The following is a 15436-nucleotide window of genomic DNA, read 5'->3' on the forward strand; positions in this document are numbered from 1 at the left end:
AATATTATTTGTTCTTGATTACTATCTTTGTCAGTATTATAAAGCATCAAAAAAATTGGCTTCCTCAATTCCATTGCATTAGAATATATCCTAGAATATAATAGCATATTCTATTGATTGGTCTTAAATGTTGAATCCATGATCCATGTATGACAAAAAGTATTTTTACTATAATTATTATTTATGTGATATGAATAGGTAGAAGTGTTAAAAATAAATTAATTTCATAATATATTTTAGAGAAGCTTTTTAAAAGCTTTATAGATGTTTCTTTGACTATACATGTATTTTTATTGGTTGGTAGGTTAGAAATTTAGTCAATAAGTTTACCTTGTGCCAAATATATTGGTAGCTTGCAAAACAAGCTAATTATGTGGTGTTTTCGTGATGTAATACAATTAATAGGTAAAAAAGATGAAGAAATTATTGAAGATCTTACTTCAAATATTGTAGCAAATTATCTTAAAAGATAGACAATAGTCTAAGAGAAAGTAAAATTAAAGGTATAAATGCTATCTTTTTGTAAAGTAGGCTTTTATTTACTTTGTAAGGTGATAAATAAGGTAAAATAAGGTAAATTATAAAAATAAAGAATATGAATATATGTAGGAAGAAGTTAAGAGTTGATTTGAATAAAAATAAATTCAAAAAAAAAATTGATATCCCAAGAGGTCTAGTTATGAACCTGGATTGAAATAAGACCTTAAGGCACAAAATTGAGCATCTACAGTAATTGTGAGATTCTTTTGTAGATTGGAGAACGGAATTTGAGAGAAAAATTAATAAAGTTTCTTTAGACATTGATTTTGAGTGATTTGAGTATATAATGACTTTGTAAGAGCTTTGAAAAGTTATAGTTATTTTGGATAATTCTAGAATTTATGAAATAAAAACTATATTATATTTTGGAGAATTTTGTAAGTTTTATAGTAGATCCATGGTTTAAATTTTAAGAACTTATGTAAATAGTTGTTTAAAATATATGTTATAATTTTGAGCTTGATCGAATGGTTGAATTGAAGATTATTGAATTTCAAATAGGTTGAAGTCTTAGAAATTGGACTTTGAGGGGCAATTAGGATTTCTAAGATCTTTTGCAATCTTCAAGTTGGATTGGAACGAAATTTATATATAAAAATAAAAAAAATTAATTTACTACACATATGTGAAATTTGAGAACAATTGAATGGTTTGAAAAAGAAATATTAGCATGAGAAGTTCAATATTCAGATTGGAGTAGGAGGTAGGCCAATACCTAAGCAAATTTTAGGATTTTTCTTCGATTTGAGATAAGACTTTGTTATTGCAATTTCCATTCTACTTTCTATAGCTAAGTGCTTGGTCCATTCTCAAGCAAGACTTTATATAATACAATAGTGTCCATATAGAAAACTTGCCTTGTAAGTTAAGTTATGTATTGTCTAAAATCAAAATATTTTGAGGTCGTATAGAACATCATTACATAGCTCTTAGGTAGATAGTATATATAGAGGCAAGAGTGAAGTCTTCTTTACTCTTGTCAATTCTTTTCTTGCTTCTAATCTAATTTCAAGAGTCTATAGTTTTTTTGTCTTTTGACAATAGCCATTCTAATTTCTTTTTAATATACATACCTTCTTATTTCTATTTTACTATACTTCTTTGAGAAAATCTCACTTGTTTATTTACTTTCATTAAATTCTTGTCCTTAAAAAATTGATAAGAATACACTTACAATATCTAAGCTTTGTCTTTTTTTTTTTATTAAGAGTAGATTATTCTTTTTTCTTGATAAAACATAAGTATATTAGAGGTTGCAAATAATCCTCTTCTAAATTGATATTATTTTGAATATTTTTTTGTTCTCTCGTTCTTTTCTTTACTTGTCTTAAGCAATATTATACATCTTTTTTCTTCTAAGTATTATTATGGCAAAGGTTTTTAAAATGAAAAATGCAATAGTACAAAATATAAGAACAATTGAAAAAGTTAATACTTGTAATGCATCAATTCCATTTACTACCACAAGAACGAACAAGATTAATAAAATGTAGAGATATAAAAATGATAGAAGCTATTTCAACATTTGTACGAAATCATATTTCTTTTTTTATAATAGAATACCATTCAAGCTTTAAAGAATCAAGAATTGCCTTACTTGAGAAATTTGATGGTACAAGATCAAAGTTTTGAAGTTTCATTAGTCAAGTATAACTAACAATTGAACTTCTATTCTAAAGCTATCTAATTCTAGGATCACAAGTCAAGTTTATTAAAACAATACTTTTTGGTTCTACGTTGTCATATTACGTGTTGTCTTCTTTACAAATGCACTAAGCACCTAGCTGTGGAAGGTGAGGTTATATTTCACAAACATCTAAAAAATCCTAATAGATTTCACCCATGTTAAAAGAATATAATTCAAATTCCAATTCAAAAGTACTAAAAAATACTCTTCTTAGTAGCCTCAATCACACATAAATCTCAATTATCTTATTACTTTCATATTTAAGCAATTTAGATTTTTCTTATAAGCTCCAATCCTAATCAGTGAGTTTTAACAAGCTGTAACTTCTAATCTGACCGTCCACTTGATGTAAAATTTTGCATGGAATTGTTAATGTAAGTCCTCTATATGCTCACGAATTTTTAGTCTAATCCAACATACAAATTGTGAGAAAATCTCCAAAAATTGCACTAATGTCACTCGGCTGCCAATTTGAAAAGTGAAGCAAAAATCCTAGCTGTGATTTTTCCTTCTTCAACCATTAAATTTGACTCAAAATTGGTGTGAAGTTGATCTTTAAGTCCTTCAACACCATGCCAAATTTCATCTTGATCCAACTGGTAGATCTTTAGATATTACAGAAACCTTACTCAACCTCAAACTGCCAACTTCCAAAACTCTCTTGTGTTAAAAATCAGATATCTCTAAACCACACTGTTAAATTATGACAAACTTTTATATATGCTTAGCACACCCAATAATCCAAATAATATCAAATTTTGAATTATAGATGTTATACTGATTGCACAAACTAATCAAAATTTCTAGTCCTAATTATATTATATAAAATCCAAATCACCAATATAAATCTTGACTTTGAACAACAATTTTCAAGACTTCAAAAATCCTAAAAAAAAAATCTTTATATCCTTGAAAAGAACTTCAAGCTAGCTCTCAAATCTTAATCTTTGATCTTCAAATGCCTCTCTAATTTGCCCTAGGCAGTTATTTTAATGACCAAAGGTCTAATTTCGACTCTGTCTCACAAATGGTCAACCCTCGGGTATCAATCTAATCTATCCTAAGGAATTTTTTAGCCCAATCCTACCTTCAATTTGATCCTAGTATCAACTATATCAACCATTTACCTCTTCTACGCTGATTTTATCAATTTATGGCCTTTCTAAGGCAGTAAAAGAGTTTCTATATCCTAGAAGGTAAAAATACTAACTAATTTTTATCTACTTACTATTAAGATAAGAAAATAGGCTAAGAGACTTTCATAAAAGCCTTATTAAAATATTTTGAATTATTGTTGAATTAATATAATAGAATATTAATTAAAAAAGTATTTTTAGTCATATTTTTACTATATAATCATATCATATCATGACAATGTTATCATAGTTTTTATCTTTTCTTGAATGATGTCATTCAATATTAGATAATTTTAAAGTTTTTTTAGGAGAATTTTGATCTATACATAGAGAATATAATATAATTTATGTTACAACAAAAAAGATCTATATTTTGTAATAAAAAAATCAATTTGTAATATTGTATGCTTTATAGTTTTGACAAATTGAAATTGATATCAAGTGGAATGATATTACATTTATTAATTAATTTCTTTACAGATTATAAAATAAGATGAAGAAATTGATGCTCAATTTAATTGATCCTCAAATATTGAATCAAACAATTTATTTTGTTGAAAAGTATGACAATTCGCTTTTTGAATTTTGGTCAAGAATTGCATAAGTAGGCCTCAACATTATTACAATTCAATGGCAATACCAATGTCTTCTCAATACATATCTTTAGAAGTAGTGGATATACAAATTGATAAGGTATATTTCAAACATCTTATTGAATATAAAAAGACTTATTGTTATTAAGAAGGATTGTATCTATATTATAGAAAATCAAAGCATATTATTCAATATTATTCAAAGAAGCAATACAATCATAAAATAAAAAGTATAATTATCAAAAAAGATAATATATTGGAAAATAAGTTTGTCCAGCTATAATAGGAATTATGAGGCTAAAACCTTGTACAACACCTAATGAAGGTCCTATTTTCTCCTCAAAATTCTCTCCTTATTTTACAATAGATATTAGTTTAGAACCTAAACATTACAAAGACTTGGCCTTGATAGGTTCAAGAGCCTCAATTTATTTTTTAGATTAAGAGTTTGTTAAGAAATATAATATATTTTTAATGAAAAAAATATATATTCATGTAGAAGTCATAGATAGTTGTTTATTATTATTTGGAGATATTATTCATAAAAAATTTCTTCTAGAAATAGTAACTAATAGTCATAGTATTTTGTGGTATTTAATATTATTACAACTTATTTTAATCTAATCATTTTTAGTTTATTTTAGTTAAAAAAATATAATCCTTAAATAGATTAGATTTCTCATAGTCTTGATTTTTTTAAAAGTATAATTAAAAATATAAATAATCAAATAAAAAGTTATAAGTCTAACACAATCAAACTTATGTTTGTAAGTACAAATACTTGCTTATATATTACAAAAAAATGATCACCTTGTGTCATTTATGCCACATCTATTTTTAATAGTGGAAAGACTTCAAATGGCATTCCTACCTAATATCAAGATTTTAAATATGTATTTGAAAAGAAGAATGCAAATACTCTTCCAAAATATCATTCCTATAATTACTCAATTGACTTTTAAGAAAGAACTTAATCGCTATTTGGTGCAATCTATAGTTTGTCACAAAATGAGTTGACTTAATTCAAAGATTATATTAAAGAAAATCTAGCCAAAAACTTCATATGCCATTCCAAATCTCTAGTAAGAGTTTTAATTTATTTATGAAGAAAAAAGATGGATCATTGTGAATGTGTGTCAATTATCAAAGATTCAACAAGATCACTATTAAGAACAAGTATTTACTATTTTTGATATCTAGATTTATTAATCAATTGAATCAAGCTAAGATTTATACAAAAATAGATCTTAAGAGCCATAAAATTTAGTATGTATGAAAAAAAGAGATGAATGGAAGAATGTGTTTTGAATCAAGTACAGATATTTTGAATATAATGTCATGCCTTTTAGACTTATAAATCCACAAATAGCTTTTTAATATCTAATAAATATTATTTTTAAAGAGTTTTTAGAAAATTTTATCATCTATTATCTATATGACATTTTAATCTATTCTAAGAATATAAAAGAAGATGAACTTCATGTTTGTTATGTATTATAAAAACTAAGAGATGCAAGACTCTATGCTAAGATAAAAAAAAATATGTATTTTATACTACTCAAGTCAACTTCTTGGAATACATCATTTCAAATGATGGACTTATAATGGATCTTAAGAAATTTTAAATTATTATAAATTAAAAAATCTCAAAAATGATAAAAGATGTTCAATATTTTTTGGAATTTTCCAACTACTATCAAATCTTTTATGAAAGACTTCTCTCAAGTTGCTACTCTACATACACATTTATCTTATAAAGATAAACTTAATAGAATCAAGAAGTGGAAGCAATATTTCAAGTTTTGAAGATAGATGTTATTTTTGTACCAATCTTATATCATATCAACTTTTTAAAGCTATTTTTTATAGAAATAGATGCATCAAACTTTGTTTGAATGCCATGTTATCAAAAATAGGAATAGATAATAAACTTCATCCAATAGCTTTTATTCCAAAAAAAATTAGTAGCTGAAATTAATTACAAGATCCACCTTAAAAAAACTTCTTGTAATTATGGATTTGTTGTAAGAATGGCACCATTACCTAGAAGGTACTCTTAATCCAGCCATTCGATATATAAAGTACAAAAATCTTAATATTTTATGTCAACATGTATTTTGAATCATCGCCAAGCTTGCTTGAGTATGTCTTTGTTAAGATTCAAATTCAAAATAACTTATTGACCAAAAAAAATAATAAGATTTATTTGATATATTCTTTGAATAATTTTACTTTATACCAAAGGAATGAAATGTCACTTTTGATCAATAACAAATAATTCTCTTGAAGCCAAAGTATGTTTATCTTCAAATAATGAAATAAAATATTAATTATTGATTCAACTTTTACTAAGCAATTTTAGTCAAGTATGTCTTTTGATCTTTTTATTTGTGATATTAAAAGAAACTCTTCAAAGTATCATGATATTTTTAAATTTGAATTCAAGAATAATCTACTATATTTTGAGGAGTACTTATATATTTAAGAAGATGAAGCTCAATTACATGTTCTTCAAGCTCATCATGAATTTCTAACAATAAGACATTTTGGGTACAATAAGACTTTGAAACCAATATCTAAGGATTTTTGATGGCTCTAAATGTAGACGGTGGTCCAAGATTTTATACAATGCTATAATATTTGCTTAAGATTACAAACTCCTTATCATCAATCTTATAGAATTTTTCAACCATTACCTATCTAAAATAACTATGGACTTCTATTTCTATGGATTTTATCAAAAATCTTCTAGTCTCAAGTTCTTATGACTCTATATTTATGATAGTAGATTGTTTTATCAAGTTGACAGATTTTGAACCATATATAAAATCTATCACTAGTGAAGAAATAACCAAGCTTTTTTTTGACAATATCTTTTATTATTTTCGATTACTTAAAAATATTATATTAGATAGGAAAATTTAATTCGTATCAAGATTTCAAAAAATATTTTTCAAGATTTTAAAGATAGATATAAAACTATCTTCAACTTTCCATCTTTAAATTAATGGACAAAAAAAGCGTAGAAATCAAGTTTTAGAATAATATTTGAAGTATACTATCAATTTCTAATAAAATGATTAGAAAACTCTTTTGTCATTGGTAAAGTTTGCTTATAACAACACAATATATTCTTCTATTCAACAAACATCTTATTTTATTAATTATAATTATTATCTATAACTAAATGCTTTTGACTTTTTAAAGTTAATGATCCTCTAGCAAAATATTTGGCAAATCATTTATTTGAGTTACATATAATAATTAAGATACTACAAGAAAAGGCTCAAGAATAATAAAAAAACAATGCAAATGCCTATTGTAAGATTCAGCTTTATTTCCACATTGATAATAAAATATGATTATTTTTTCATAATATTCAAATTATTTGCCATTATAAAAAGTTAGATTACTTACTTATGAATGAATCAATCTAATTACTTCTTATTGATTACATCTATTAAATTTTATGAAAATCCATCTTCTATTTCATGTATCTCTTTTTGAGTCATATAATACAATAAATATCTTGAAAAGAAGACAAATATCATTGCCTTCTATAGAAGTCAATAAAAATAAAGAATTTAAGGTGGAAGAAGTCTTAGACTTAAGGGAGGGTTGACTAAGATTGAAATATATTATTCATTGGTACAAATATAATATTAACAAATATAGATATGATAGCCAGAAAAAAATCTTATAAATGTAGCAAAGAATGTCAAAGCTTTTCATGAATGCATCCATCAAAATCAAAAAAAAGAATAGTAAATCTTTGCTGTAAAAGAAACACAATTTAAAAAACATTGCATTCTATCTTCTATCATTGTTTTTAATTTCTATATAATTATGGCATTAAAGATATAAAGAATCAATAACTAATAGATTCAAATTAAGATCCATCATTTATTGAATTATTAAATAAGACATTGTAATTATCATAGTCTTTAACATGATGTAATAGGAATGAAGACCTTTAAGAGTAACATGTTTTTTTTTGAATAGATGACAAGATACAATGCATTTGGTATCACGACCTCAAAAAGAAAGTTTTAATATTTGGTGATTTTATTAGAGGTAGAAAAATCTCTTGATGGTATTATAAATGTTTTGTTTGAAAGAAGTTATGAAGGTTTCAACAATGATCAAATAACATGGTAGTCTTTTTGCCCTAGTATAAGACATTACCAATAGTTGAGAGGACCTATCAACTACCTTCAAAGGAAACAAAGATTAGAATACATAGCAAATATAATTTGACTCATCTTAAACTTCTTCAATATGTAATTATTGCTCCTTGTAGAATTTGTCTCTGAAAAAAGAGTTAATTTCAGAGATATATATTTACTATAATTATTACTTAAATGATATGAATAGATAAAATTAGATAAAAGTAGATTAATTTCATAATATCTTCTAAATAGACTTTTTAAAAGTTTTATAGATATTGCTTTAAATTACATGTATTTATAGTTGATTGATAAGTTAAAACTTAGTCAATAAGTTTATCACGTACCACACATGTTGATAGCTTGTAGAACCAGCGAATTATATGGCGCTCACATAGAAAACTTACCTTGCAAGTTATGATACATGTTGTACAAAGTCAATATATTTTGGAAGTCTTATAGAATATTGCCACATAGCTCTTAGATAGATAATATATATAGAGACAAGAGTGAAGCCTTCTTCATTCTTGTCAATTCATTTTTTGTTTTTAGTTTAATTTTAAGAATCTATAATTTTCTTGTCTTTTAACAATATCCATTCTAGTTTTTTTTAATATACATACCTCCTTATTTTTATTTTTTCAAACTTCTTTGAAAAAGTCTCACTTGTTTATTTGCTTTCATTGAGTTCTTGTTCTTAATACCATACCAAGTTTGTTGTAATATCTTTTACTTTTTAAAGAATTTTCTTTTTCTTTTTTCATCACTAATATAAAAAGTCACTTCTTTGCTATTGAATTCTTTGGATCATAAGGTTGATAGATTTTCATTTTTTTTTCCACCCATTTAAGAACTATTTTTCTTATCACTTCATAGTTGTCTTCATTGCATCTTTTTTTTATTTGAAGATGATATAATAGGTTTGATGCTTCTTTTGGATCTAAAATAAAATAAATTTTTTATTTTTCATATAATAAATCTTTTTTTCTTAAAATATCTTCATATCTCTTAGAATTTTTTTAAATAAATTTGATATAATTAAGTTTATTTAATATCTAAGCATAATTATTAATTGTACTTTGATGAATAAGTAAAAAAATAAAAATTCTTTAATCTAAAATTATTACCACTATAGCTAGAATTGGCATAAATTTCAACATCTTATCCTTCATCCTCTAGATATATAATTTTTATAAAAAGCTTACATCCTATATATCTTTTAGATAATTATTTTCTAAATTTAGTAATATTATTGATTTAATCAATATCCTTGCCATAAAAATTTTGTCTTTGGTAGCACAAAAAGATTGCCATTTTTGAGATATAAGGTGTCTTTTTTTTAATTCATACTTAATCCAAGTCTTAATGTCTTTGGTGACGTAAGTCTTTGGAATTCCATATTTATTCCCTCCTACCATCTATTTCAAATCATGTAATCCTTAAAGAGTTTTTGCATCTATAAGATGGGATCCTCTTTTGCAATATCCATTTCAAATTATTGATATCTATTTTTCAATGTATGAAATAATAAAGTCCAAATATTTTTAATTAAATAATTAATTTTCACCATTATGCAACTTAAGTATCTCAAAACCATTTCTAAAAAGTTCTCATTTTTTTCAAAATGATTATATGAAATACTTCAATTGAAGTTTTTTCTTGATGAACAAAATTAACATCTAATTCAATAGTAGTCTCAATTATTCAATTAAGCATTCTTCTAATTTATATTTAAAGAAATAATATCTATTAGGCATAAATACTAGAGGATCTAATTTTGGATCTTGAACCACAACCATTTCATATTCATCTTCTTATCCTTTATTATCTAAAAGTCATGGGAAGTTGAAGTCAATTTCATCATTTGAAGAAATATTGTCAAAGTTAAGGACCTCAAAGACTTCATTAATGGTTTCTATCATGCCTCCATTTTCTAAGTTTTGAAATATAGTATCTACTTCACCTACAAAAACAACATACATAATGGTTAGTATTGCATAACGTTCTTATTTTTAAAATAATATTTAACTAATTGGCAGTAATCTCTACCATTAAATTTTTATATTAGTTATTGCCAATATTTTAAATTAAAATTATAAAATGGTGGATCCCATCACAAAGTTGCCCAAATAATGACCACTTTCTACTTATTTTTCATCCATTTTTTACTACCAATTTCTCCACAGTGGTAAAAAATGGTCACCATCTATACTTATTTATAATTTATTCTACTCAATTTTTACCATCTATTTCTCCTTGGTGTTGAAAAATGGTCTCCATTCATGTCCATTTGTATTACTTCTATAATTTTTACACAAAATCATGTCTTTGTGGTAACAATCACTATCCATTTTTTCTTGCTAAAAATTTGTCCTTTTTTTTTCCTTGTTTGTTTGTTTGTTTTTTTTGTTTGTGATTGCTACCATGATTCTCTATGAGGAGGCACTACTACCCTCATATTACTCTGTAGGATTTGGCAAGCCTCCCCGTCCTACTCCACTAAGTGACTTCCAAGATATAATTTATTTTGTAAAAGACCATCAAATCTTATTATCATGTTGTGCAGCAATGTTGACACAAGGAGAGGGTGGCTAGTACTCATGGCCACCCTATCTTATAGGGCTACATACTTGGCTAAATCTCTTGCATTTCTTATGCAATTCCGGTCTTCCATAGTTCCCAAGTGTTATCCATCCTTACCGCTTCTTCCACTCTCTCCTGCTCACCTCGCCACGTTCATTTTCTTGCTCCCTTTATACTCCCTTCTTCACTTCTCTGCAACTACTGCTAATTTTTCTTGAGATCTTATGCTCATCTTTTGTGTTCTCCATGAATTCTCAACAGACCCTATAACAACAAGGATTCAAATTGAAAATCTAAGAGCCTAGATGTCTTGAGCTAGTTAATTGAATAAGAATGTTTTTTTGACATGTAATAACGAGGTTGGTTCTCACTACATTTTCATTCATCCAACTTTACGCATAGATTCATTTGTCAAACTTTAGACATACATTCGTTCATTTCATTTTTAAGATCATTCTATTATTAGAAAATAAAATAAAATACATAGCACATATTTATTTAAAATCTATTTTAATTCATTACATATAAAAAAAGTTTTTTTTATCTTTTTTTATTTCAAAAAGATTATATATATATATATATATATATATATATCTAAATATGTGTAATTATTATATCTATATATCTATATATCTATATATATATATATATATATATATTGTACCATTGGATCTCCTTACTTTGCATCTAGATTTTTATATTAAGGAGAGTTATTAAGGCATTATATTAAATTTTTTATGTTAATCTAAATTATTATAAAATTAAAATCAATAACATTAATAAAATTCGTTTTTGTGATTCTTGACTACATTGTGATTTGTGGTTAAATTTAGTTGTTGTTTATTACAATGGTGCTAGAGGTGATTTTAAAAAAGATAAATTTATCTTATATACAAATAGACACTTTTATATACAAATATATATATATATATATATATATATACATACACACACACATATATATACTCAAAAATATTATTATTAATTAAAATATTTTTTTATATTTATATAAAAATATATTAGATATATCCATATATCCTTATAAATAAATAAGATATATCCCCGTCTCTCATTCCTACTTCCCCTCCCCTCATCTTAAGTTTTGAGTTTTTAATTATTCTTGATAACAACTTTATCCAAATTCTCAAATTTGAGGTATTTACTTATTAAAATTTTGCTTTTAGTTGGAATAAATATTTGTGGTGGTAAATATCACATCCAAATAATGTGAAGGGTTGAATCAAAATAATGTTTCAAAGGACTATGTTTCTATCAATAGATTTAAGTGAAGTTTGTAAATTGCATGATCTAACATTCAATCAAAAATATTGTTTTTTGAATTGCAAGATTTTCTTAAATACATGTAAACACAAAATTATTCTGTATGTAGACATACATACATTCTCTTTGTGGACAGTATTTGCATGTTAAATCCTAGCATTCATCTCCTTACCATTAAATTGTGAAATTAGAATAATAATAATAATAATAATAATAATAATTTTAACAATTAAATTGCACAATAACAAAAAAATATGGTTTTTCATGTAATCTTTTTACATTACTTTTGTCATGTTGTATTTTATTTAAAAAGTATCATATATTTGTACATGTATAATGGAAGAAAACATGTCATAATATTACATTTCATACATAAATTTATGCTTTTGCTTCTTCCTTCCTTTAACTATTATTATTTATTGTAACCCAAATTAGCATGATTATCTAAATTCGTGGTGTGTTTAATGGGTCAGGCTGGGAATGGGGTTCAAGACATGAGACGGATATAGAATAGATGATAAGGTGGCAAGGGGGGGTGTGGCTTTAACAACTCTTTAAATAAATCATATGAAAGATCATTATTGAAGTAAAAAAATTCTATATGATTGAGGTATAAATAGTTGGGATGTAAATAGGGGTTGGGCCCCACGATGGATGCACGACATTCATCCACTGAGGACCACATTGTGGCTCGTCAGCTCTGTTCCCACAAACCGGATATCAATTGAACTTCCAGGACGTCAACCTAGATACCCGGACTGTAGGGGAATAATCCGGATGTCAATAGGACGGGGGGCTTCGGCCGAAGGACCTAAGTAGTAGTCTACTTCGGAGCCTTCTCTTCTCTATTCTCTAGTGCTACTGTTGTTCGTATGGATCACATCTTGCATCTCTAGTTGTTGTGGGGATCCCTGGCCGAACTAACACTCTCATCAGCTGGGAAGATGTCGGAAGTACAAGGCAGCGTGTTCTTTTCGCGGTTCTGCAACAAGATTTTAGCCTGAAGTGCTGAATTTCGAGTTGTTGTAGAGTTCGCTTGCAACGCGAGCTCTATTTGAGACTTTATTGATGTGGTAGAGATGGTTGAGTGTTTTTTATTTTTGTTCTTATGAATTATGAAATACTAATGATTTGAGACTTTCATTCTGAATTCATCTAGAGAGAGCTGGGCCTAGACTTTGGATATCGAATTAAGATCAGATATGGGGACAGGAACTCGTTCGATGCGGAGAGAACATAGGGTTTTTGCGCTCTTCCTTCTAGTTGTTTTTTGTAATGTCTTGAGGTCGGACGCCGGATCAAGTTCTCGAGATCTCCTCGCAGAGAGCTTCATCCCTCAAACAAAAAATGTCCAGCAAAAGCGAAGTGGCCAGGCATATGCAACTCTTTTGTACGGTGATGAATTTCTTCTCGGGGTGAGGGTTTTAGGGAAGTCCATACGGAATACGGGAGTTGCAAAGGACATGGTGGCGCTTGTTTCTGATGGTGTCTCAGAAACTGGGATTCGACTTTTGAAAGCAGATGGATGGATTGTCCAGCGTATTAAGCTACTTGCTAACCCTAATTCTAAGCGTCCCACCCGGTTCTGGGGTGTTTACACGAAGCTTAAGATTTTCAACATGACCGAATACAGCAAGGTTGTGTATCTAGATGCTGATACCATCGTCACTCGTAGCATCGAGGATCTTTTCGAATGCCAGGGCTTCTGTGCAAACTTGAAGCACTCTGAGCGTTTAAATTCGGGCGTGATGGTGGTGGAGCCTTCAAGTAGTCTCTTTGAAGACATGATATCAAAGGTGCAGACGACGTACTCCTACACGGGCGGGGATCAAGGATTTCTAAATTCGTATTATGTAGGCTTTGCTGATGCCGAACTTTTCAATCCACAATTGCCACCGGAAATTCGGAAAGCTCGTCCAAAGAAAATGGAGCGGCTTACCACACTCTACAATGCCGATGTTGGCCTGTTTGCATTGGCGAACAAGTGGATGGTTGATGCTAGTGAGCTCCGCGTGATACATTACACACTCGGACCATTGAAGCCTTGGGATTGGTATGCAGAATGGCTTCTGGAGCCTGTGAAGATGTGGCAAGACATCAGGATTACATTGGAGGAGGTTTTACCTGGAACAGGACAAGGCCGTGATCCACACATTAGTCTGATTACATGGACTCTTTTCCTGGTTCCTTTAATAGTTCTATGCTACATCAAGAGGACATTGCTCCTTCAAATTCAGAAAGATCTATTCGCCCTTGTGTGCAGTGGATCCGTGTTTTGCACTTATGCTAATCAGTTGTGGTATAAGTACAAGCCAGGAGTCACTTTGCCCACCTACTTCACCTCGGGAGCCGCCGTCTCCAATGGTTGCAAGCATCAGGGCTGTCCCAAAGGTGCTAGCGGCGACGCGGGATTGTCCTGTCGCGTACCCAAGCATTTAGGGATGATGGCGATTGTTGCGTGTTTCTTTGCATTGTTCGCATCTCTCGGATTGGCTGCTTTCCTTGTTCCTCGGCAAGTTATGCCATGGACCGGATTACTTCTGACATACGAGTGGACATTCTTCACATTCCTCTTGCTGTTCGGAAAGTTTCTTGACTACATCTATTCTTTGGGAAGAAACACTGCCATAAAGTCGTTGAGTATTGCTGAAGAGATCAGCTTTTACAGCGCAGAAAAACTGCATTCAAAGAACTCCACCTATTGGGACGCCGAAACGAGCACATACGGTATTGTCGCTGCACTAACTGCTCTTCTAATCCCAACTCTACCTTGGATTTTTGGCACCACAGCCATTTTTGCTCGCGCTGGTCTGATGGTGTCAGGCGGTTTTGTCCTTGCCGTGGTGGGGACCTACTCCGCCGAGCAGCTTGCCGTTCACTGGTTCTTGAGGGGGCACGATGATTGTAGTCACATGGAAAGATCGTCTTGACATCTTTCCTATGTTCAGTGGTCTGAATGATACATAATGCACAATCTTTCGCTTGCTGGCAGACTTGTTCCATAGTTCAGACATAGGTTAGACAAATGTTTTGGCATTAGCTGGCCTGGACAGAATAGATGAAGTAGCAAACTTATATATATCCCTTGCATACTTTTCAATCTAGTGTTGTACATAACTTGTTGATTGTACTTTCGAGGTTGTGCTTCTGTCTAAACACTGTCATGTTTCTAATGTTAGAAAGTATCAGTTCCTTTTGAAATCTCTGGAATTCAACTCAATGCAAACTGGTGTCTGGGAAGGTAGCAGCCTTGCATTGGTTGTGAAGTGTAGAATTGGATGTCCTGATCTTGTCCTTAGATTTATGATGTCCTTTTCAGACTATTGATTATGCTAACCCCTAAAATTTCAAGTAGCCTTTTGTGTGGTTTTTTGGAATTGTTTTCCTTGAAGTTGTAACAAATAGGGAAAATTAATTAGAGATCTTATTGTATATTGTAGGAGTATCTCT

At 28.8% G+C, this 15436-nt stretch overlaps 1 protein-coding gene across 1 annotated transcript; it reads left to right on the top strand.

Moving 5' to 3' along the window:
* Positions 1 to 12818: 12818 nt before the first annotated feature.
* Positions 12819 to 15116, top strand: LOC112289000 (inositol phosphorylceramide glucuronosyltransferase 1). Its single transcript, XM_024533857.3, has one exon. The coding sequence runs from the start codon at positions 13189 to 13191 to the stop codon at positions 14914 to 14916; it is 1728 nt and encodes a 575-aa protein (XP_024389625.1). The 5' UTR covers positions 12819 to 13188; the 3' UTR covers positions 14917 to 15116.
* Positions 15117 to 15436: the final 320 nt, after the last annotated feature.

Source organism: Physcomitrium patens, chromosome 1 (genome assembly GCF_059467195.1).
Source record: "Physcomitrium patens ecotype Gransden chromosome 1, ASM5946719v1, whole genome shotgun sequence".
Lineage (NCBI taxonomy): Eukaryota > Viridiplantae > Streptophyta > Bryopsida > Funariales > Funariaceae > Physcomitrium > Physcomitrium patens.

Excerpts from the sequence above, each read along its gene's own strand:
- LOC112289000 (XM_024533857.3), top strand. The coding sequence starts at position 13,189 with ATGGGGACAGGAACTCGTTCGATGCGGAGAGAACATAGGGTTTTTGCG.